The 26,560-nt window shown below is 42.2% G+C and overlaps 1 protein-coding gene across 1 annotated transcript; it reads left to right on the top strand.

The window, feature by feature from the left end:
• Positions 1-12,629: 12,629 nt before the first annotated feature.
• Positions 12,630-24,326, top strand: T265_11697 (hypothetical protein; the record flags this gene model as incomplete). The annotated part of the gene is made up of 7 exons (XM_009178417.1): positions 12,630-12,797; positions 15,786-15,883; positions 16,792-16,873; positions 17,560-17,639; positions 19,374-19,449; positions 23,796-23,928; positions 24,235-24,326. 7 exons carry the CDS (start codon positions 12,630-12,632, stop codon positions 24,324-24,326), a joined length of 729 nt encoding a protein of 242 aa, XP_009176681.1.
• Positions 24,327-26,560: the final 2,234 nt, after the last annotated feature.

Raw genomic sequence — 26,560 nt, 5'->3', positions numbered from 1 at the left:
CAGCTCGATAACTGTCGAAGTAGAACATGCAACCAATTCTTTCTAAAGCCTTCGGAGTGTACACGTTCACTGTCATGACTGCAGTTTAGAAACTACAGCTGATCAGTGGATTAATTGCGCAAAATATTTAATGTAATGATATTTTATATACCAGGGTTTGTTTGGCTAACTGGAGGCCTGTTATGGCCTGTTGCGTGCACAAGCTAACAAAGGCAATGCATAACACAAGAGGTACTTGCTTCCTCTACCTCTCCAGTCCACAGGGAATCCCAACCCGTGTAGGTGGTGTTTTCTTACCAGAAGTCTAACTGTTCTTTGAATGATATTGTGCTCTCTGCAGAAAACATAGACAAGCAGAAAACTTGTCCAAGTTTCAATGGAACTTAGAGCGTTGCTCGAGTTCAGTAGGTGCATCTATTTTGTTACGCTATTCCACAAGCGCGATGCTCAGCATCTTGCAGGCAACACTTTCTTGTGGGTTTGACGTCATTAATCGACTTGTACCAAAGGGGCGTCAATAGTAGTCCTTGTAGGCTTGTTTAACATTAGGCTTCAAATACCTCTCAAAGATCAGCTGGGCTGTATTACTCATTTAAGTACACCGAACGTGAAACATGAAACGTGTTGAAACAGCTGCACACTGCTTCTCAGCTATTCAGCATGGATTCTCTTCACTTACAGGACACAATCTCCACAAAAATCCCAAATCACCCCACACTGCCAACAGAGTCTCATTGTACTGAGCGTATTCATGTGGCTTTTGATCGTTCTAGTCATTCCTACTATGCAACCAAACATATTTGAATGGGATATAGAAATGGTTTAAAACGGCAGCAAAATTGACCCTCGGATTGATAGGTGAATCAATCGTACAAATCGGCAACTCGTGACTGCAAGCTTATTCATTTTAACATTGGAACTTGCGTGCTTAATTCAAAGGCGATTTACTGAATGTCAACCGGATAGCTGGCTAAAACCATAGCGATCATGGTGGCACTGATATTCCAATATAACGGAGCCAATCAACAGGGTAATAAGCTATAACTTCAACAGGACGCAACAAAACGCATTCAAACCTAGTCCCTCAACTGATCTTGGAGGTATGTGTTTTCAAAAAACTCAGTACTCGTTCAGCTATAATCGTTCGATTTCATGCGAATTTACTTTTTATTTATACTTTGATACAGCTCACTGGCACGCAATTGAACGACATCCTCGCCAAAATGCGTTCAAACAAAAAGTATAACAAACTGATGTTTTATTTGGATGCTCGTTACTCTGGCTCCATGTTCCACGATCTTTTACCTTCAGATGCGGGAGGTAAGTGGCCTATTTTTTCTGGCTGACACTCGTGAGGATCCTGTGGAATATCATCCAGAATTTCCCTCACATGTGGCAAAATACCGCACGGACCGGTACATCAAAATGCAGTAGCAAGCAGGGCTCACTTTTGTTAGAGACTTTTCCCGGCCCTCTAGAAGGAGCTTCTAGCCGGATAGCGAACAACCACCAAACTTCATCAAATGTCACCTCAGCTGCTGAACTTATTCGGCTGGTTAGTAGAGGTCACTGCAATATCGGTGCAACACCTGTGATATTTGGGGTCCCTCCGCAGCAAACACCATTCACAGGTGGATACCGTATTTGCAAATTATGGGCGGATTTAGGGTCGTTTATAAAAAGTTCACTTCCACGGATCAAACTACTGGTATAATACCAGTGTCGTTCACGTCAGTGGTCCCATGGATGGGGATATGTCAGAGAAAAAAAACCATATCTACATACCGACGTGATGTGACCGGCCTGAAGTGATTCCAGCAATTGATTATGATTAAGGGAATTCGAGGACTGTGCCTTTCTTATTTACCCAAATAGCGAAAAATCCATGCTGTTCTGTCAACGATTTTTCAGCGACCGTCTGATTATTGTGTTAGTTTCCGAATTCTCGTAGCCACACGAGTGCTGTGAATCACAGCATCTGCTCGTCGATAATATAACTAACCATCTCACACTTTTTTCTGTAGTGATCCATTTGTTCTCTTGTCCAGAACCCCAAAATTGCAGTCTACGTAACAACTTCAGTCAATGAAAACGAAGTAACCTGGGGTGCTTTTTGTGGTGACACGCAAACTGCAGCACGAACCAAACAGGGTTGTTTATTGTAATGACAATCAAATTCATGACTTGCAACCGAATACTGGTCAATGAAAACGAAGTAACCTGGGGTACTTTCTGTGGTGACACGCAAACTGCAGCATGAACCAAACAGGGTTGTTTATTGTAATGAAAATCAAATTCATGACTTGCAACCGAATACTCGTATTCCTGGACTACGCATTCGGAACACGTGAGTTTTATCTAAACTGTTGCAGATAAGCCGCTAATTACTATTTACCTCCTTCGTCCCCACCTCAGCCATCACAGCCAATAATACCGACACCGCCATCTCCATCTTCTTTTTCAAACATGAAAAAGAGTTTTGAAAATGCAACAATCACGATCGTCCGGCGACCCCAAAATAATGAAAACATTAGTTGAATGCCGGACATTTCTCACTGACCAACCGATCTGTTTTGTCTCTGACCTCGCAGGGAGATATGAATGAGATTATCGAAAGTCTGAGTGCTATCAGTACAGCTCGCGCTCCAAGGTGAAAATCGCCTTATTCCCACCGTCACTGGTTAAAACGCTGCAAAGTTAGCCTTCCTATCGATGTTAGTGGATTCGCGCCCATTTTGGAGTCACATTGCCTGAGTGAGTGTCTGGGGTCGCAGGTGTATCGGAATGATTGTGGTAGGCCAGCACCAAATCATTTTCCCTTCCATTTGGATTCTTCTCTTTTGAATGTGGAACACATGAATTTTGAATGCACGCACGAAAGAGTCAGTGTTGAAAACGGACGTCGACTTTATTGATGATGGTGACTGCCCCAGAGCGTCAAATCCTCAACATGTGAAAGTGTATAGGGCCATGGCACAGTGGACTGCTCTGTGATTCATTAGTAGCATGCGCGGTTTCGCACGTCGGTTGCTGTTGAGAGGAGTGTTGTTTTCCAGCCCAGTCTGAATTGTCATAAACCTAGAAGTGGACGGAAGTTTACATAGCAGAAGAAAATTAGGGATTCTATGAAAAATTTGTGTTTTATGTGAATTGTGTCCTGGAACAATGTCGTTCCATAACCCGTTTGTCTTTACTCAAATGGTTTCACCATTTTTCCCTGATCCATCTGAAGATTGCGAAAGCATATTCGTCTCCTTCAAATAGCCTATATTTGTCCTCATTCCTCACCCCGCGCAGAAAGACTTGAAAAAGCGTACACTGGATCAACTGTACCAGGTGGCGAAAAAGAGAACATTAAAACACGTGATGAAGTACGGTGAGACGATGAGTCACAAACTCTCACGGAAAGATTCACTTGAATGACTTGAGAAAAGCCGGACTTTTATGAAAAAGAGTGTAATTGTCGAGATGACAGTGTCATTTCGTTGCATTTGAAAGGTGACTTCCAACGACAAAATTAGCTTACTAGAAACTTCAAATTCCACAGTCGAAACTAAGCAATGCAGCTAGTCCAGGCACTAGATATTTAGGCCTACTCCATGTCGTCTTTTGGATAACCAAGCTGTGGCTTTGAGTACCTTGTGATCTACATCTTTGTGTGCTATGTTACAAAATTACCTCAAATATATATGAATCACACACCAGTAACTCAGGGGAACAATATATTTGCACGAAGACTGAAGGTCTTATCTGAGAACCTATCACCCGAGGAGCTATTCAATATGGGGCAACGTGATGTGGTTTCCCGTGAGTGAACGGTGTGAGGCTGCGTGGTTTCTAAGTAAACAGCAACCACACTGCTGGTCAAGCCCTTGTGTTTGAGCGTTTAAGTAATCAATCATTGCCCGGAAGCTCGACGGGTCGTCGTTCCCTGCTGAGGTGAGATACGTTCTGCTGCCTACTCTCAGTAAAGATCGGACATCAATACAGCGCTTTCCGGTTCCTCAGGACAGATTAGATTCACTGAATGCAAGAAAAGTCCAATCGAGTGTGAAAGTTCTGCTAGTCGGTGAGAAGCGGAACCGTACAATTACACGACTACACGCGCGTGTTATAAGCACGTCTAAGACTAATTTTGGTGCGATTTAAGTTAAAAATATCGATATTTAGGACACCTTTATCGAACTATCCAGCTGAGTTAAACGATTCAATCAGATATTCAGGCTCCCCGTGGGATTACAAAACTTGCACTGATAAAACCAATGATGCTACGTTATCATTCGTTTTGAAGTCCCAAGATGTTGGAGAGCATCGTTTTAACGATAAAATAATTTATGTAAGTTTCAGCGGCTGACAGGCAAAAAAATCGAGAGAGCTCACTGCTTCCTGAACTAGCGAGTACCACGTAGCACACATTCGGAATGACGTCAGCTAATCGGATACTGCACACGTGTTAGCTAACTGTAGGACGACGGATGCATTTGAGACCCCTTCCTCTTTGTATGGAGCAAGAGGCTTTCTGAGTTGATAATACACTGACAATCGTGTGTTTGTTATTCATTTCAGACGATGGGAAGTCTCCCAGTTGGAAAGTTTGAAGGTCAGTATGATCTACTGACGCACCAGAGTGATGTGGCGAAACCAGTATTTATTCGGCGCAATTTTCGATATTTCGAGTTGTCTATTGGAACGGTCATTTCTTACGCCGTTATATGTTAAGCGAACCAAGTGACCACTCCACCGTCCAACGATAATGTCAGTTAATTCAATCACAGAGAGGCTTTCAACCATCGGATTCGAAATCGCAACAGGCTTCCCTGTGAATCGAATGCACCTATCTTTCCCACAACCAACGAACTGGTCAGCCTATCTACTCGATATCCCAAATCGGTGTTACTGCTAGTGTCCTAATTGATTTACGATAGTTCAGTTTTGTCCGTTTCATTTAGAAAAACAGGTACTTGAGACATCATTCTACTTTTGGCTCCCGGAGGACTACTTCTAACTCGATAGCAAAAACAAGGTTGATAGGTGCACGATCATGTACTCTGTAACTCCAAGGTGTGTTGGATAATTACCAGCTACTTTGTTAAAATGACATATAAAAAGTACACATACATACATTCAAAACAAATAAATAGAAAAAACACGGACAGTTTATAGAGAATAAGACATTTTGTTAGATATATAGGTAGATAGATAGATAGATAGATAGATAGATAGATAGATAGATAGATAGATAGATAGATAGATAGATAGATAGATAGATAGATAGATAGATAGATAGATAGATAGATAGATAGATAGATAGATAGATAGATAGATAGATAGATAGATAGATAGATAGATAGATAGATAGATAGATAGATAGATAGATAGATAGATAGATAGATAGATAGATAGATAGATAGATAGATAGATAGATAGATAGATAGATAGATAGATAGATAGATAGATAGATAGATAGATAGATAGATAGATAGATAGATAGATAGATAGATAGATAGATAGATAGATAGATAGATAGATAGATGGAGACAGATGTGAGTAATCTAGGAAGACCATTCTCCCATTCGGCATTGTCGGTGCTTCTTTTATCAGTTGAATTTTGCAGGTAGTCAACCCCCATCTCGGACGCATTAGTTTTCACTGTGTGGATGCCTGAGGAAGAATTTGTTCAAGAGGAATGAGCTCATATGTGTTGAGGCCGTAGTGGATCCATTCGAGACGCATTGCAGCAGGTTGGTTGACCCCCTCATTTGTAATTTAATTTGGTTTTTCGGGAGACAACATCACGAAATCAGAAATATGTAGCCATGAAGTATGCCGCAATTGGCTGCAAACGCCTCCCAGTTCTGGGCGGGCGGAAAATGCAGCTTTTAGGTCGAATCACGAGTGGTCTTTCCTCAGTTGGCTAATTATAGCAAACTGGACAACATGCGTACCCAAGTAGAACAAACTCCTGCACAAGCAGAAATATGGCCACATAGTCAAATCAAATAGAGGAGGTCAGGGGCAAGACCTCGTTAGTCTGTTCGTGAATCAGCCATATCATGCTATCGCACAGAAATACGGGCAACCGATAAGATGACGCGGTGACACCACAGTCTTAATCTAAAATTTACCCGCCGCGTTTTCGCTGGAAAATCACGTTGTAATTGTCAGTGACTCAATCAGTCACGGCACCAGAATATATTTCGGCAGGCCGTGAGAGCGATCCGAATTTTGGCATAATTCGGTCGAAAACAAAGAAGGGCATATTGGTGACTTGGTCTTAGTCCAATGTTTGGAGCGTCTGGTAGGAACGCGGCTACTAACAAACTAATTCAAGATAACATAAGGGCCCAAAACAGCTATTTGCAGCGATCGTGAAGGGTCCGGACAATGTTAAACTGAGACGAAACATGTCAGGAGGATGTTCTCTCAGCTGAAAAGTTTGATGTGTTCGAATAGTGGTGAGACGTTTCCGAATTATTTGAAATTTTGTAACAAAATACCCAGGATGGTGTGCTCAGACCTGGCTCCTACACTTCCAGGAGGATGTGGTCATCATCCAAGTGGTAAGAAACTTGGATTTAATTTTTTTGCAAAGGTGGGCGGTTTGGATTACACATTGTGGCTTCAAAGCTCTATTTTTTCCCAATTGTGAGGTGGAATGCAAGCTGACCAGTTCGCCTACACATTCAGTGGTCTTTGCACTCAAACTGTGCCTTAATCGTTAAAATTATGGGGGAAACTAATCACTCATGACTTAGCGTTACTGTATGCTGCAAACAGAGTCGATTCCCATAATTGCGAACTCAATCAAGCGAGCAAAGTCACTGGCACAATAGTAGGTGTGGAGTTTACTGCTGAACGCTTTAAGATCTGCAAGGGCAGCTTTCTTTCCTCAGAGTTAGCGCACCATTCCGGCCCTCCACTACATACCCCAAGCAGGTGTTAACGCTAGTAAATTGAGGGACATGCCATATACCAGTTTTGTCCGATTTGTTTAGATGGACAGGATCCTGAGACATTCTGTTACTTCCTGATATTGCGGTGTTTGCAGTGCTCGATACGGGGAACCCGGCGATTTGTGCACAAATATTTCCGCAGTATGCCTGCTGTCTTTCGAAGAAAGCGGTCGCGATCTGCTGGAAAATTATCAGCTTTGCTGAAAGAATAGCCCACACATATGCCTGCATACAAACGTACATTCAAACTCACATGTTTCCAGAGAGACAGGAAAATTCATGTAGAGGGTGACACCGTGGACGTTTTGGTAGATGAATAGATAGACAGAAACACAGATGCTTAGATAGATAGATAGATAGATAGATAGAGAGATAGATAGATAGATAGATAGATAAACAGATAAATGGAAAGTTAGGTAGCTACGTGGATGTACGGCCTTAACGTTAACGTATAGAAACACAGGTGAGCAAGCGTCCAGGCTGAATGACCGAATGTAGTGGCTAATGTTTGCGTGAATCAAGGGCGGTAGTAATCGGCTAGATTGCGACCACTGATCAGTATAGCAGGCAAGGGTGACAGCAATTGTAATTATTCGTGGATTTCCTGCTATATTCCTGATAATACATGGTTCTCACAACTGACCTTGAACAGTGTGCAGATATCCCCACCCGCTGAACTCAGGTTGCTTCCTTTTTCTGAAATGGGAGTTTCGTTTCACCAACAACTTCGGCTGGACCTGTTCATGGCATGCGAGTTAAGTAGCGCTTTAAATATTCAGTGGAAACCGTGAAAGGTTCAGCGATGTTCAACTTACCAATAATGATATTCGGAAGAATAAACTTTTGCGGTAATTTGTATTATGCTGGCAACCAGTTGATGCCAGTTAATTTTCACTTGATAGGCAGTTGTCTAGGAAGTCAGTTCTGCCATGCAGCATTGGCTAAGTCACTGGAGAACAAGGATGATTCAAAAGTGGAGGACCTGAATTACAGATTGGACCAAATTGATTGCAGCCATCAACACGGAGTCGCGGAAGCACACCAAACGAGCTGACGTTTCAAAAGTGGCATGCTTGACCGCTTCAACTTTCAAAGGCTTGTCCCAGAACATTTCGGGTTTTGGATTTCTACTCTTTTCACAGGTGCATCGCGATTATCGCAGTGACATAAGGCACCATATTAATGGGAGAATTCAATTGAGTCTCCCGTTTAAACCAAATTTCTGTGCGAGTGGGACTCGTTATTCGAAAGCCTTTTATTCAAGTTGACCAGTTTCCTCAAGAATATACCCACAAAGTTGCGCAATAATTAGACTGTCGGATTAGCGTCCCTTTTTCGATGGATTTCGACGTCGAAGCATAATGCCCTGACAAGCAGTATTTATCGTTTTTAAAACGCCAATCGCAAAAGTGGGCAACTCTAAACTGACCATTTATCCCGGTTTAGTGAGGTGCGCATTCCGGATGATTACCAAATAGGATGAAACTCTTGTACACTGCTTCCCGACATTTCCGTGTAGATTGGCTCCAAAGACAAGTCAGGGGATGAATGAATCTACTGAATAGCAAAGGTCCTATCTGGGTTGCGGTCGCTCGTTGAGCCGATTCAAAAACGCGAGACCCAAAGTTCAAGTTCTGAAACTACTAGCCGGTCCATCCCGGTTTTGGTTCGAATCCACCTGAAATTCCGTGAAATTCCGCGCACTGCTGATGATTCCCAGTGAGCGTGGAACGGCTTCACAGTTCTTCTCGCCTTGTAGAGACACATAGCCCTTACATTCAAGAGGAGTTATCAGAAAAATATTCCCGCGTTTCATCAGGCTATTATTATCTAATCGACCACATGGTTTCTAGTACAATCGTGGAAACCACAATAGGTTTAGGCATTCAACGAGGGTCCAGGTTTGGAAACATGCAATTGCCACGGGGATTTTCGGCGTAATTTAATCTTATTTTCAGGTGAAACAATAAATGATTTAACTTATGAGGGGTTAGGCAATTCTAATCCGAACTCAGTTGGATATCGTGCATGGAATAAAATTGGGGATAGCCTTTATTGTAATATCGACTGCGATAATCCGAACTGTGGATGTTACCAGTGAACAGTCGTCAGGCGAATAATGGCCAAAATTGATCCAAAACAATAAATCTTGGTATATGCTGGGTTGTTGCATCTAGGATGAAAGTGTTGAAATGTGCCGCCCATCCATTCGAACCGCACTCTAATGAATGAGTGAACGAAGCGGTAGAGCTTTTCATTAAATGAATTAGAGAATCCGTAAACATCCATTTTGTTCTTTTTCCATTTGAAATGCTCTTATTCACCCGAAGACATTCGTTTATCCTTCTGCTTTTGCATGAATGTTAATTCATTATTCTCTGAATATGATAGGTCCTAGGTATCGAAACATGACTTGAATTACTATGAGCTACACATCCTGGAAGGAGATTTACAACGGCATACACTGAATTCCCGTCTTTCTTACGCCACACTTGCCTCGATCGACGTCTTCGTTGCACACTTGAACACACGTTTTCTAACTCTGTCGTGTGGAGTTACAAAACAACAGTCTACATCAGATTTGGTGCTGAGATGGCAGCCTTAGATCAAGGAATCGCCTTAGGTCAGTTACTGTCAGTGGCCAGGTCTGACAGCTCTACCAGGAAAAATATACTGCTGGGTGACACATTCTCTGAGACTGGGAGTATGCTGCCTTGCTTCCATGCGTTTCTGGAACTAGAAAAATGATTCGGATGTCACAGATTTGTGTATGAGCTTCGTCTATCCCACAACACCTTGAGATTACACATGAGGTTTAAAGTCAGCAAATCAAGAGTTCCAGTGAACTAGGAGTTGCATGGTAAACAATCACACCGTCGACAAAATTAGAACCAATTAGCCAAGAAGCACTCTACTTCTGTTCCACTCTCACTGAGGTTAACTGGAATTGTGAATCTCAAGAAACCAACACTCGACGTCTTGGTTGGCGTACCGTAAACTTCACCTGCCTCTTCTCATACACCCATGGCTGCCGAGCTGTCATAAACAAGGCAACTGGCATAGAAAAAAGCTGAGCCTTTAATAAATGTGAAACGAAAATATCGCTGATGGATACGGAGGCACACGTGTGTTTTTGAGGAGGTCAAATTCCACTCATGAATCGTACAAAATCAAGCTTATCCCGAACGGTAAAACGCAATATCCCCTGAGAAAAAAACCAGTGGACTGGTGATTGACCGAGCATATGGTTAGAAAATAAAGCCTGTCCTACTTGAGTTTTCGAGAGGGATGACGGTGTGATGTTTCACATGCAAGGACCTTATATTTGGACTTTGATTGGAACAAATCCTCACACCAACGTTTCACTCCCGAAACGCCCTATAATGTGTTTTGCAGCAGACATCGGATGACGTCAGATGGTGCCAATCGGAATGTTCTTCCCAGGTCCTTCAAAAGCTAGCCAGATGCGCGAAAAAAATAACAGTATGGTTTCAAAAGATAGCTTGTCTGTCTTTCACAAGTAAGCTTCTCTTTTTTCCCGATGCCGCGTGGCAACTTGAAGTTTTGAACAAAACCTGATTGAAAAGTGATAACAGTAGCACAATTCCGCGGAGTTTAGAGGACGACTGGTAACTTCGAAAAGCAGAACACATCATATATCAAGAATCGCGATAAAATCTTCATTGACAAAATGACGGTGGCAACAAGTTTAGCGTGGAGTTATGTGTTTCCCCAGACGAGACAACCACATTATATCGCCGATATCTAGTGGCAGATCACAGCCGATTTTTGCAGCTTGGAACTCCAGCACAACGGGTATTGCTTGACCAATGCCACAGAAAAGCATTCCGTACAAAAATAGCATTGTGATAAATGATCTCGTTACAATCACAAATATGGATCTGAAAATGGCGAAACAATCAAGTCTAAGCTATGTGACGTCCAAGGTTCAATACTAAATGCTAGCGGGTGTAGGTACCTGCGAATGGTGGAAGTGAGCTAGCAATGAGCTACTCACATGTAGTGAAATTATCTAGTTAAAGCTAGGTGATGTCCAAGGTTGAATACTCACATTGGCCGTCATATTCATCTATTTAAACATGGTAAGTAGCTTGTAGTGGTTCATTTGACGTTTCCACACCCAATGCAACAATCGCCCAAGCACTCGTCATATTCGGAGAAGGAAGAATTTACGACCAGAGGCAGGGATTTCTCGTATAAATTTAGAGCATCTACCAGAAGGAATTACGCAAATGAACACCATAAATGAACCCATCATCTGGGCGAGTGGTAATCACTCTATACCCTTAGAGCCACAATTACAATTTCATGAAACACCAGATTGAACATGGAAAACTATTTTAGAATTTCTTTTAGAAAATGGCATTATTCACTCTAAGACCGAAATTTTCCCCCATGGATTGCAGAATTTTAAGTCTTTTTTGAAAACAAATCAATTTAGAGATAATGCGGGACATTGATTTTTTCGGTGTTACTTGCGTGCATGTAATGATTCTCTCTCCAGTTTACCTGCATAAATGCTGGCGGATGTAGGTACCTGAGAATGATGGAAAAGATTTGGCAATAACCCACTCACTGACTACTTTTATTAATTTCTTCACAGTCAGTCATGTTGAAGACGCTGCCGGATATGGTTTGTAATTGATATCTCTCGCATTCGTGTTGTCATTCTCTCTCCATTTTGCCTGAATCAATGCATGGAGATATAGGTACCTGATTGTAGCCAGCTAGCACCATTTCCTATCGTTGACTTGATTTCTTGCTTTTGCAACAACTAGGCTTTTAAACAAATCATGTTATTCCCCAGCGTGAAAATCAACGCACATAGATTGAAGTCACCTCCAGACACTCACAATTCGAAATACCCACCATGGTGTGGAAGGCATTTTAAATTCCATTAAATCTTGTAACGTGTTATCATCGCTTGCTGAACAAGCCAGAAAAGAAAATCTTCCAATACGCAAGCCAATTCCAAAAATAGAAAATGAAGGCTACAGAAAATTGGCGAACTATCGGACCACCATTTAACTGGTCCAGGCCCTTGTAATTTATAGAAAATAAATCCATAGAGCAAGGTAAATTTCATGGTTCAAGGTTTCGCCCGAAGTTCGATTTCACCACCTATCACAACCAGAAGCGTCGTGTGACCATCCATCTAAGCAGTGAGTAAATACCCAGCTTTTGAGAAGTTTACTCTGTGAGCTCAAATGACTGGTCGAATTTTAAGCTGACCTACTGGAAACACGAAAACTTCTCTGGTGGTTTCTAACGTAAAAACACCGTATCAATGTCACCATGGACCAAAGTTATCAACGAATGTACGTATGAAGCAAGGTGACACTTGAGTTCGTTTTGCGGACTCAGTTTGCTGCGCAGTAAATTCTGTAGCGCATAGGTGCTCATTGGAATGATCCACATTTCTCATAAAACACCACAAATCATTAATGTGAGCTGGTTGTCTGGAATAAATTGAACAATGTGATCAATAAGGTCGATGTCACCAGGTTAGCAAAAACTATATACAGCAGTGCTGTTAGATTTGTGGCGGATAGCCTTTCACACTATCGCCATACATGTGTAAGGCAAAGTCCGATTTGAAAGAGGCGCATAGTATAAAATTCCGGGCAGATGAAGCTTTGAGTAAGACTGGACACGATGCGCCGTTATCCGCTTCTTGTTGCGTTCTTGTTCTGCATCTACCACGTTGCATGGGTGGAAGCTGCCGATGTCCACAATTGGTCATCGATATTTAACTACGAACCGTCAACTAACTGGGCCGTCCTTATCGCTGGTTCTAAAACATGGAAAAATTATCGACATCAAGTAGGTCTCAGTTGGTGTTTTTATTGTCTTGTTTACCCAATTTTTGTCTAAATTCCACGTCAAATGATTTTCGAAGTGGTATTGGCACCAATGGTCCCCCAAACAGACGTGTTCTACCTAATTATCTATATGGCTGCAATCTTCAAATTAAAAAGACGGTTGAACAAATTCGCAACAAACGGGTACACATCTCTTGGCCTGTGTTTGTTTTACGGCAGCATTTTCCTTGTCGTGCTACGATATTTCAGAAATCTCAAAAAAACCGCTCACGTTGCGGGGACATTAAGTTTTAAGCCGAACAGACCAATTCCAAGGGCACCGGAACTTACGTGCAATATGAAGAAATGTTTCTTGAATACTTGGTAAGACGAAGTACCGTTTATTTGAGATAAACACATCGAACACCCTTAAGGTTGAATTAACCGTTTCCTTGTGCCGTATTTGCGAGGGTTTATATGAAAATCGTACGCAAATCGGTTACCCATATTTTGTGTGTCCGTAGCCAATAATAAGGTTCAGCGAGTGCGCAGGTTATCGTTCTCACACTTCGTCCACACAATCCCTGGAAGCCTGAAATTCCGCTACCTGTAGGCCTGTCTTTGAAGTCCCTCGTGAAACAACATAAAGTAGACACAGGAAACGTTGTTGTGACAACGAATGTCAAGCTAATTCCTCGGTGGCAGATGCACTCAGTTAGGACCTCATCAAACTAAATCAGATTGCTTAGGCTGTTTCTACCCTGCCCACGAAATAAATCAGTCGGAAAAACATGGACAAACTATTTCACCGCCGTGTTCGATTGCAGTGATTTCTAGAAGGTCACGATCAGCAGGTTGATAAAGGTTGAAGTAAAAATTGCAACCAATTATTTCCAAAGCCCTCGGAGGTTACACGATCACTTTCATGACTGCAGTTGAGAAACTACGATTGATCAGCCGATTAATTGTTCAAAATATTTATTCTGGTGATACTTCATGTATACCAGGGATTGCGTGGCTCATGAAAAGCCAGCTTGGGCCTGATGCGTGTATAAGCTAGCATAGGAAAAGCATAACCTCTCTAGTTCACAAAGATTCTCAATCCATGCAGGTCTTGTTTTCTTACCAGAACTTTGACTGTTCGTTGAATGATATTGTGCTCTCTGCCGAGCAGAAAACTTGTCCAAGTTTCGAAGGAATTTAGCTGGTTGGCCGAGTTCAGTAAGTGCATCTACTTCGATGCACCACAAGCGTGGTGATCAGTATCTTGCAGACAACACTTTCCAGTTGAAGCTAACATCAGATGTCGGCTTGTCCGGAAGGGACGTCAATATTGGTTCTGGTAGGCTTGGTTAAAATTAAGCTTCAACGTCCTCTCGACGGTCAACTGCGGGGTATCCCTCATTTAAGTACAGCGACCTGTGACTTTAATCAGCGCCGAAAATGCCTTTGATTCGGGTTTACACAGGTGCTGTCTTGCGAGCGACGCCAGGTATAGCTAATATCGATGTGGTGTGGCTGTGCTGCAGGGTGGCTTTTGTAAAGGGGCGTCAAACGGCGAGGCGTCTTCCGTTGTTCCGGAATTTACTCCCGCCCGTCTTCAACACTTAAATATTTCAGGCGCCCGCCGTGGCCCGTGCATTTCAACTTTTGTTCTGCACCCACCCAAACGAATCGCGGAGGCGCAAAGTCTGCCTACTTGTCCATTAATGTTTTCGACATCCATAATAATATACGGGCTTTTGTTCTGGTTCTTCCACAAGGTGTTGCTAAAGGCCTACTATCAATGTGGTAGACCCTTCAAAGAGATGGTCATCGGTTCAATGATTAAGAGCAATACAAGCCCCGGTATAACAAGAAGCATAGGCTACTGGATTACCAGAGGAACGCAATGGGGAACAAGTGGTAAATCATGGAAAATCAGTACAGCCACCGTGATTGGATTTTAATACATATTTCGGTAAAATGGCAAGCGTGTCCAGCAAACATGTATGCTGCGCAGCTTATTTCAGAGTGCAAACGCTAAAGATGTACAAGCTGAAGAATTATTTTGAAGCCTCTATGGCTTACTTACATACTCGCCCCGTGGTGTACTTCAGTCAAGGCAACTGAGCTAGTGACACCAGTCGCGGTCGATGTGACATGAAATCACTTGTAAGCGTGTAATCCATACTTGAAATTAGGCTGTGATACTACCGGTGGAAGGAGGAATGCCCTTTATCGAGAAGTCCCTTATCCGCAAACACCAACTAAGCAGCTACAACCTGATGAACACAAAAGTATACTTCTTAATCGCTGATAACTTTCGGAAACTGAAAATTCTCAAGAGTTTTAGGAGAGTTAAAATTACGCTTTTGTAAACAGACATCGTAAAGCAGTTGCGCAAAATCAGTAATAAAATTCACCTCCGATTGGAGGCGACGTGGAGCTGTGCGCCGTTGAATAACACTCAATAAGGAACCCTCCTCATTACTCCCTCAATCAATCTGCTATACGCATGACGATTCGTAGAAGTCGTTATTTTTACATTAGATCGATGGAGGTCGGGCTGAAGGATATTGTGAACCCCAATGCAAAATCTCATGATCAACACTCATCACTATTTGAGCATCATGGGGAAACTCATTTGTGTAATGGAAATTCTCGTTTGATTTTTATTCTCGGACTCCTCGGATAATTCCCAATAAGGATGCATCAATTTATGGTTAACATGGATGTGCTGACAAGGCTATGCCTGAGATTAAGGATATAATCTTGATTGAAAATCGCAAACAATGAATTCCAGGCTCCACAACAGGGACATTTCTGACTAGTTAGCTGCCGTGCCCCAATTCAAGCAGCTAGTTAACGGGAACACACGTGAGTGATATACATTCAAATTTTTGGACACGAACAATGCATGCAAATGCTTTTCAAAGAACTGATATTTGACCAAGAATGCATGATCCTAGGCATTCTGCTTGCCTTCTTAAACTTCTCCAACTTGACTCCCATTTTTATTTTACTTCAGGCGAAAGTTTTTCACACCTACCACGTCTTGCGTGCAAACAAAATTCCAGCGGAGAATATAATCACCTTCGCCTACGACGATATTGCAAGCAATCCCAAGTAAATATCACGTACAATGTTTGCGATCTGATGGTAACTAGTCTAACAGTCTGATAGTAACTAAAGTGCAGGAATCGCTTTTTCCTATTTGGCCATAACTTGTCTCACTTTTACGCCGTGAATTTAACGGATACAAATCGTGAGTGTAATCGGGTTGGAGTAAATTGTGTTTTTGTGCGCCTCTTGAGGTACGTCATAAATTTTCCACCCTTTCATTGCATTTCATAACACCAAACGCCATATAACCCTGATGCAATCAACAAAGTCAATACCAGATGGAATTGCAATCACCGTGGCATGTCCTCACTGGTGAGGGGCAAAATATAACTTTGTTTCGATTGTCAGTGGTCTGAATTTAACAATATCGATACCAAGATGTCGTTTGAGTGCATTGGCCGACTGATGATATGGATCGAGGATAAAGTAGACAACCTAGAATTCTTAACATTTTGTAATACAACTGATTGCTAGCATCAGTAGAGGAAACATTCTGCTGATCTTAAAAGTTCTTTTTGCTTCGAGGTTTCAATAATCGTACGTCGTTTACTGCGCAATCGAATTGCATTCAAGGGCACTGGGTGGGATATGTTCATATAATCTGTTACTCGTGGTGCTTTTGCTGCATATTTACAAAAATAATTGTCATTTCAAAATAAATTTGTAATGTTCAATGTTGTCTACCCACGGGATCATTGTGGGAGGCATACAACAGTGTTGCGATGCCGATCGTTACTTTACATGAATTTGAAAGTGTGACACAGGGTGCACTCATCGTCGTTTAAGTTTAGCCAAATAAAGGACAGGTAGCAAACTTCCAAAAAATTTCCTTTTTTACATTTCTTTCCATTCGAACTACACGTAAATGTTTTGCCAAAAGCTCGCAGCGCCTTCCCATTCTTTTATTTCAGAAATCCGTTTCCAGGCCAAGTGTTCAATGACTACGAGCACGAAGATGTTTACAAAGGTGTGGTAATTGACTACCGTAGAAAAGTATGTCCGTGCGCAGAAAATAAATGAATTTGTTTACTGTGTAACACAGCGTGCAAGTATCATGACTCCGCGTATTGAAACACAATATTAACCGTAGAGCAGACTAATCAGTTTGGCTGCATTCTAGAACGGTTAATTTGCTTGAACGATTACTAGGCATGACGTTATAGGGAACTCCCAAGCAGCCCTCGACCGAGTTCAAACTTATGCTTGCGGCCTAGCAAATAAGCCTTCAGTGTATTAATGATATTCTCACAGCTTAGTTTTCGAAACTAGTCTTCGAAGCTAGCGTTCTTGTCAAAAGAGAAACGTGTATCATTGCTCGTACCCATATGGAGAGCATCGTTCATGTAGTGTGTGCGTCGACTATTGTCTGGAAATTGTGGTGCCTCCTGGCAAACAGCAATCGATGGACACGGAATCAGGATTTGCTATTGGTTTCAGCCAGAGTTCGTCTTGGCAACCTGGCTGATCAAAATGTCATGCTCGGTTAACCCAGCAACGATGAAGTTTTAAGTCCTCATCATTCAGCGACCGTCTTGACAGTAATATGATTGAAGATGGGGAGCAGAGACTAGATTCATTTTGCTTTGCTACAATATAAATGGATGGATATTGCGAGAGGAATATATGTGAACAACACCATTGTCACAGAAATATCTATTTTTCGTGTTTATACGTTTCAGGACGTCAAACCGGATATCTTGGCGAAAGTACTGATAGGCGATGCGAAGCTTGAAAAACAAGGGAAGAGGGTGTTGAAAAGGTGAGATCGCGCAGAAGTAGACATTTCTGATGCACTTACTGATCACAGCCAGAATTCTAGTGTTGCAAGTCAGCGTTTTCGGATTTGCGAAACGCGTGGTTAATAATCTCGTATGCCACGTGGCACATAATCCCCTTAAGTAAAGCTCCCTGCAGGCAGTCGAAAAGATTTGCTTCACTCCAAGAGAAACCCGGTTTATCAAATCTAGTCCATGGGTTATTAATATATCATAGGCGTCAATCGCTTCTTCCAAAAAGTTTGGAAATTATTTAGAAATGCATGGTTGTGAATGGTCAAATAGCCGTTCGGACTTATCCAATTTGGGGTCGGTTGATCTTGGTTTACTCGCATTGAGGATTTGGTTTTACTCAATGCGTTGTCTCGACCATGAGTAACGGATGGTCAAAATCCAAGTTCATTTGCAGTGCTGTCGATTGGCTGAATAGTAGTCCCTCAAATCCGTATCGCCATCCACCGATAACGCTCTCAGCTTCTGGAAAACCTACCTCGCCTTAGGTTCCACGTGGAATGGTATCGTCACAGTTCATCCTTCCTGAATCTTTCCACCAATCACCGACCCGCATATGACGAGAAGTGAAGCGTCCGCTTACAGATGCAAACCAGGAAACCAGGAAATATTTTATCCCCCTACAAATCATTAATCTCTAATTTGGCTAGTTATATATCCTGTGCACTCGAAATGGTGGTCCAGGTTACAACACAACGGGAAATCAGAACGAATCAACCAAGATGAAATACTAACCGCAGAAGTCAGACTGAGAGCCAAAGTAAATGTAGGGGAGGAGACCGTGTCGTAGGTGTAATCGATAACCGATCAATCAGACCATGAACAAATGGTGCTGAGACAGAAAACACTTGAGTTCAGGGAATGCAGACCATATCCAGCAACTACGTTTTCAGACTGGATATGTTTTTTGGCATATTCCGGGAATACTGCGAACAGATTAGCACTCTCTTGATCAACGCATACTATCAGAGCGTTATGCAGGAACTGTGGACCCGGTCATTCACTCACGATGTCACTCGGTTGGTGACAGAACATTTGCAAACTGATCACTAGGATCAGAAAACATTTGGACCTATGGCTTCGTGGACGTCCGTGTCCGAAATGTAGGTTCGTCTCACCTTGAGTACTTCATCGTTTCTCAGTAGTGAAAACAGCATGGGGATATTTTCATAGGCAGATTAACTTGTGCTACCTAGAGCGTGAGTTGGAAAAGCTGAGTGTCATCGCTCCAACGACGAGATAATAAAACTAGCTAGAGTGGAATACCGGCTCTAACCAAATTCGTATAGTAAAAGCCCAAGGAGCTGCCATATCTCGTGAAATAACAGCAAACCAACAGGCGTCCGAAAAATCCACATTCTATTCCCATTTTCATGTGGCCCAACAAATAGCAAAGTGATGGAAGTTAATTCAGCTACAGTTATAGCCAGTAGTGTGTACCAAACCATATTCTGACCCGCCTGCTCGTTGTCCATTTACTTCATATGCGTTAGGTGCTCAATGGATAAGCGGCACAGGAATTGTGCGCATAGATGTCTAAAGGTGAACATTTTTTCTAGACAACATTATCATGTGCCGCGGACAGAAATGAACTGTGGAACTTTTTATACCCTTCTGATTTCCTACATCATCAGTTAATCTTGCGCGAGAGCCCCACCAGATAAGCTACCCTTTAAGACCACATTTACTTTCCCGTTGACTTGCAGCGGTCCTGGAGACAATGTTTTCATCTATTACTCTGGCCATGGTACGATTGCATATATTTCTTTCCCAAACGGAAAAGTGAGTTTCGATAACGTTTGTAACCACGGTTATTTTCGAAAGGAGGTTAAATTGAGAACGGAGTGATAAGGCGCATTGCCTCCCGTGTTTCTTTATAAAACAGAGTTTATAGTTACAACTGACCTACACATACACCGAATGAATGACGTTTGGACCTCACTGTCAAGTTCGATAGGCCTCGTCAAGGTGCCATACTGCTAGCAGCATATAGATTTCGTTTTTATCTAGTTCAAGGTCGCTCAACTCACGTGATTTCGTAGTTGATTCATCCACACTATTAAGCAAGCGTAGGTACGATGAACAAGGAAGCTGGTGGCATAGGGTCACTCATGCGGCGTGGACGATAGGAAGATAAGGTGTCCTTTTTACTTCTCGAGACACAGCGCGAATCATTGATAGTATGAATGGGCCCCCTTATAATACTTTTGAGAAGGCGGACAAACCATGTATAACTGTTCCATCCTTATTAATAATCATCTGTGTTGTGCTTTGCAGTTGCAAAAGCCAACCGTTCGGCCACGGGTGGGCGACCAACAGCCTGATTTATTCGGAGTTGGTCAGGCTATAACGTCGCTCATACCTCAGTCAAGGGACCACATCCCAGGCATTTACACCTTGAATGAGAAGACATATAGAAAATCCATTCACCGTGTGAATTAATCTTCGTTAAGCACTAATTACAGTGTGTTAATAGTGAAATGATATTTGGAATTCGTCAGTTCAATGGAAATCACCCTAAATCTTCATCAAACGTGATTAGGGGTAGAATTCTTTCCACAGATTGGCTTGACATACACGACGGCTTTTCACAACTCAACGAGAAGTACACGACTAATGCTGCGATTCCCCATATCAACGCTACATGCGCCCAGATAGCAGCCCTTTGATCTGAACGGATTTATGTTATTTGATCATTATAGTCATTTTAATATGTTATCAAACATTTAACAGTTAAGACTATCTCGGTGAATAGGATGTGGAAATTGTTAGAAACGGCCATGAAATTGACAATCGGAGTGATAGATTAATCAGTCGTACAAAATAATGAAACCATTAGTTGAATATCAAAACTTTCCCACTGAAGCTTTGATCTGGTTTACCTCAGACCTCGCAGAAAGATATGAAAAAGAATATCAAAAGTCTGAGCGCTATCATTATAACCCGCGCTCTAAGATGGAGATCGCCTGATTCCCACTGTCACTGGTTAAATCCCTGCAAAGTTCGCCTTCCTGTCGATGTTAGTGGAGTTGTTGTCATTTCGGATTCAGATCGCCTGAGTGCGTGTCTGAGGCTGCATGTGCATTGGAGGTTGTGTTAGGTCAGGGTTAATTAAGTTCCCCATCCATTTGGATTCTCCTCTTTTGAATAGGACCTCAAATGAATTTTGATGCACGCACGAAGGCGTCAGTGTTGAAGACGGGTTTTGGTCTTAATGATGATGATGGCGCTAATAATGGTGATGAAGGTGATTGCTCTAGAGCGTCCAATCTTCAACATGTGTATGTGTATAGGGTCCTGGCACAGCGGACTGCTTTGTGATTCACCAGTACTACGCGTCATTTCGTACGTCGGTTGCTGATGCGAGGAGTAATTTGATCCGTGCCCAGTCCAAATTCTTATAAACCTTGAGGTGGACGGAGCTTGAAATGGCGGAAGGCAATCAAGGATTCTATGAAAAATTTGTGTTGTATGCGTATGATGTCCTGGAACACTATTTCACAACTCAGCGAGCAGTACATGACTTATGCTGCAATCCCTTATATCAAGGCTACATGCACCCTGGTAGAAGCCCTTTGAACTGAACGGATTCATGTGATTTGGTCATTATAGTCATTTTTAGTATTATATCAAACATTTAACAGTTAACTCTACCTCGGCGAATAGGATATGGAAATGGTTAAAAACGGCCGTGAAATTGACAATCGGAGTGATAGTGAATCAGTCGTACAAACCCACAACTCATCGTTCCGAATTTTTGATTACGAGCTTATTCATTTCTTGTGTGCCCAATCAAAGTGAGGCCAACTGAATGTCTTCCGGATAGCTGACTTAAACTACGGAAGACACGGTGTGACTGATAATCCAATAAAACAATGACAATCAACATGGTAATAAGCTATAACTTCAAGGGGACGGAACAAAACCCACTCGTGCGTAGTGCTTCAACTGTTCCTAGGGGAAAGGATCACCAAAATCTCAGTACTCGTTCAGCTATAATCTTTCGATTTCATACGAATTTTATTTTTATTTATGCTTTGCTACAGCTCACTGCCACGCAGTTGAGCGATATCCTGGCCGCACAGGAATTGTGCAGATAAATAACTCAAAGTGGAAAATATTTTTTCTACATACCGTGATTGTGTGCCATAGACAGAAATGAACTCCGGAACTTTTTATATCCTTCTGATTTCCATCATCACCAGTTAACCAAGGCCGTTTACATTAAAACCCAGCTACTTAAAATTATGACAAAACCCATATTTTGGGGGAATGTTACAATTGTATTTCCATTTCTACGGTGGCGAAAAGCCGGCAAGCCATGTATAACTCTTCCGTCCTTATTAGAAATCATCGTTGAGGCGCGTTTTGGTTGCAAAATTTAACCGATTGTCCACAGCGGCCAACTGACAGACTGATTTATCCGCTGTTAGTCAGGCTATAACCTCGCCTATCCTCCAGTCAATGAAACCACATCACTGGTAAATTATTCATGGAGTGACAACAATTGCATATCCATTCACTTTGTGAATCATTGTTTGTTCGGTACTAATTAGTGTGTTAATAGTGAGATGATACTTGGAATCATTCAGTTCTATGGCAATCACCATAAATGTTCATCTAACGTGATAAGGGGTGGAATTTTTTTCAGTGATTGGTTTGACATACACGACGGCCTTTCACAACTCAACGAGCAGTACATGACTTATGCTGCAATTCCTTATATCAAGGCTACATGCGTCCATATAAATGAACTGTGGAACTTTTTATACCCTTCTGATTTCCTACATCATCAGTTAATCTTGCGCGAGAGCCCCACCAGATAAGCTACCCTTTAAGACCACATTTACTTTCCCGTTGACTTGCAGCGGTCCTGGAGACAATGTTTTCATCTATTACTCTGGCCATGGTACGATTGCATATATTTCTTTCCCAAACGGAAAAGTGAGTTTCGATAACGTTTGTAACCACGGTTATTTTCGAAAGGAGGTTAAATTGAGAACGGAGTGATTAGGCGCATTGCCTTCCGTGTTTCTTCATAAAACTGAGGTTATAGTTACAACTGCCCTACACATACACCGAATGAAGGAAAAGGAGTTACGACGTTCGGACATCACTGTGAAGTTCGGTCGGCCTCGTCAAGGTGCTGTACTGCTAACAGTATATAGAATTCGTTTTTATCAAGTTCAAGGTCGCTCAACTCACATGATTTCGGGGTTGATTCACCTACACTCTTAAGCAATCATAGGTGCGATAAACAAGGAAGCTGGTCGTATAGGGCCACTCATGCGGCGTAGACCGCTTGTCCACAGCGGCCAACTGACAGACTGATTTATCCGCTGTTAGTCAGGCTATAACCTCGCCTATCCTTCAGTCAATGAAACCACATCACTGGTAAATTATTCATGGAGTGACAACAATTGCATATCCATTCACTTTGTGAATCATTGTTTGTTCGGTACCAATTAGTGTGTTAATAGTGAGATGATACTTGGAATCATTCAGTTCTATGGCAATCACCCTAAATGTTCATCTAACGTGATAAGGGGTGGAATTTTTTCCAGTGATTGGTTTGACATACACGACGGCCTTTCACAACTCAACGAGCAGTACATGACTTATGCTGCAATTCCTTATATCAAGGCTACATGCGTCCATATATGGCATCCATATATATGGCTCTCCTAGTGCTTTCTTAATATTGAACGAAACATATTTAATTCTATCACGGTGAATGGGATGTGGAAATGGTTAAAAGCGGCCACAATATTGACACTTGGATTGTTAGATGAATCAGTCGTAAAAATCGGCAACTCATTATTCCCAATTTTAGACTGCCAGGTTATTCATTCTAACATTGGCCCTTGCGCGATCGTTCCAACGCAGATTTACTGAAAATCACCCGGATAGCTGGCTGAAACCATATCGGACACCGTGGCACTGATATTCATATAAAACGGAGCCAATGAACACGGCAATAAGCTATAACTTCAGGAGGACGGAAAAAAACGCAATCGAACATAGTCCTTCGACTGATCCTGGTGGAAAGTGTTTTCAAAACTAAATACTCGTTCAGATATAATCGTTCGATCTCAAACGAATTTTCTTTTTTTTGTGCTTTGCCACAGCTCAGCGCCACGAAGTTGAACGATATCCTCGTCAAAATGCGTTCAAACAAAAAGTATAACAAATTGGTGTTTTATATGGATGCTTGTTACTCTGGCTCTATGTTCCACGATATTCTTCCTTCATATGTGGGAGGTAAGTAGCGTAATCTCATTTCCTGGCACTCGTGAGGCCCTTTGATATAGCATCCAGCACATTTGGTAGAATGCTGCGCCGGCCAGTACAACTAAGCGAAGTAGCAAGCATTCTTCGTGTATGTTCTCTTGTGATTTGGATTGTAGACAGTCCCCGGCCATCTGCAAGAAGTTTCTAGCCGGATAGCGAACAACATACAACCTTCATCGATTAATGTCGACTCTGCTACTGAATTAGTTACAGCTGGTTAGAAGATGTCATTGCGATATGCGTGCAAATCCTGTGATATTTGAGTTCCCTCTGCAGCAAACACCATTCCCAAGTGGATGCCGTATTTGCAAAATATGAGTGGATCGTTTGTTAAAAGTACTCTTCCACGGATCAAGCTAAAGGTATAATGCAAGTGTCGTTCTCATCGATGGTCCCTTCTGATGTGGATTTTACAAGAGAAAGAAATATTATATAGGTACATGTTGATGAAATTTCGATGATCTAAAGTGATTACAATAATTCATCATGATCGAGGGAAATTCAGGGACTGTGGCTTTCTTATTGACCGAAAAAGAGTAAAAACCATGCACTTCTATCGAAGATTTTTCAGCGAACTTCTGATTACTGTGTTAGCTCCCTAATTCTTGTAGCGTCAAAAATTCTGTGAGGCACAGTATACGTTGGTCGATAATGTTTTCACGCTTTCTTCATAGTGGTCCATTCGTTCTCTTGTCTGAACCCTCCAAAATTGCAGTCTACGTGACCACCTCAGCCAACGAAAAAGAACTGAGCTGGGGTACCTTTTGTAGTGACCCGCAAATCGCTTCATGTCTTTCGACCGAATACTCTTATGCCTGGATTACGGATTCGGAACACGTGAGTTATATCAAAACTGTTGAAGGTAAGCCGCACATGACTATTCATCATCATATCACCAACACAACCATCACCGCCACTCCCACCGCCATTGCCAGCGCCACCGCCAAAGCCAACTTCGTTTTCAAGCATGAAGATTTTTGGAAATGCGGAAATCACGATCGTCCGGCGACACCAAAAACATGAAACGATTAGTTAAATATTAAATATTTCTCACTGACTCTTTTATCTGGTTTGCCTCTGACCTCGCAGAGAGATATGAACGAGAATATCGAAAGTCTGAGTGCTAACAGATGTAGGCCGCCTGATTCCCACTGTCACTGACTAAAACGCTGCAAAGTTCCGTCCCTGTCGATGTTAATAGAGTTGCGGCCATTTCGGATTCAGTTCGCCTGAGTGAGTGTCTGAGTCTACAGATGTATTGAAGATTGTGTTAGGTCAGTGCAAAGTCAGTTTCCCATCAATTTGGATTCTTCTCTTTTGTATAGGACCTCAACTGAATTTTGAATGCATGCACGGAAGCGTCAGTGTTGAAGACGGATGTTGACCATAATGATGATCATGACGCTAATAATGGTGATGATGGTGATCGCCCTAGAGCGTCCAATCCTCAACATATATATGTGTATAGGGTCCTGGTACAGCGGACTGCTTTGTGATTCATCAGTAGTGTGCATCGTTTCGTACGTCGGTTGCTGTTGAGAAGAGTGTAAAATCCGTGACCGGTCCAAATTGTCATAAAACTAGAGGTGGACGAAACTTGACCTGGCGGAAGGCAATTGAGGATTCTATGAAAATTTTATGCTGTATGCGTACGGTGTCCCGGAACACTGGAGTGATCGCCGGTTTATCAGTGGTATATGTCGTCCCATAACCCGTTCCTGTTGACTCCAGTGGTTTCAATAGTTTTGCCTACATTGGATCCATGTTAACATTGCGTAAGCATATCTGTCTGCTTCACATAGTCTACATATGTCATTACTACTCACCCTCGCACAGAAAGACTTGAAAAAGCGTACACTAAATCAGCAGTACGAGGAGGTAAAAAGAAGCACAGAAAATAGTCGCGTGATGAAGTACGGTGAGATGGTGAGTCACAAACTCTCGCGGAGTTATGCATTTTAACCGCTTGTAAAAAGCCAGACTTATGAAAATGAGTGTCTTTTTGACAGAGGAATTTTGTTGTCTCCGAAAATGACGTCAAAGCCCAAAAATATCTGACTAGGGGCTTCAGCAAGGCAGCTAGTCCAGGCATCTGGATATGCAGACCTACGCCATGTCATCTTTTGTATAACCAGGCAATGGCACAGGGTACCTTGTAATGTATAACTTTCTGTGCTATGATACAAAATGAACTCAAGTCTATATGAGTCATCCACAAATAACTCAGGGGAATAATATGTTTACATAATGACTGAAGATTTCATCTGAGAAATTTCACACAAGGAGCTACTGAATATGTGGACACGTGATGTGGTCTCCCTTGATTGAACGATCATTGAGGTTGTGTGGTGTCTAAGTAAACGGCAACCACACTGCTGGTCAAGCCCTTGTGGTTGAACGTTTAAGTAATCAGTCATCGGCCGGAAAATCCCCGGTTCCTTATTCGCTACTGGGGTGGAAAGCGTTTTGCTGCGTACTCTCAAGAAAGACCGGGCATTAATTCAATGCTTCTCCGTTTCCCAACACAGATTAGACACGACAGGATGGAATATTTAATCGAATGTGAAAGTTCTGCTAGGCGGCGCGAAGCGAAAGTGCACAA

This window comes from Opisthorchis viverrini, assembly GCF_000715545.1.
Source record: "Opisthorchis viverrini unplaced genomic scaffold opera_v5_561, whole genome shotgun sequence".
NCBI classification, from domain to species: Eukaryota; Metazoa; Platyhelminthes; class Trematoda; order Opisthorchiida; family Opisthorchiidae; genus Opisthorchis; species Opisthorchis viverrini.
This window is presented reverse-complemented; position numbering and strand designations above follow the sequence as displayed.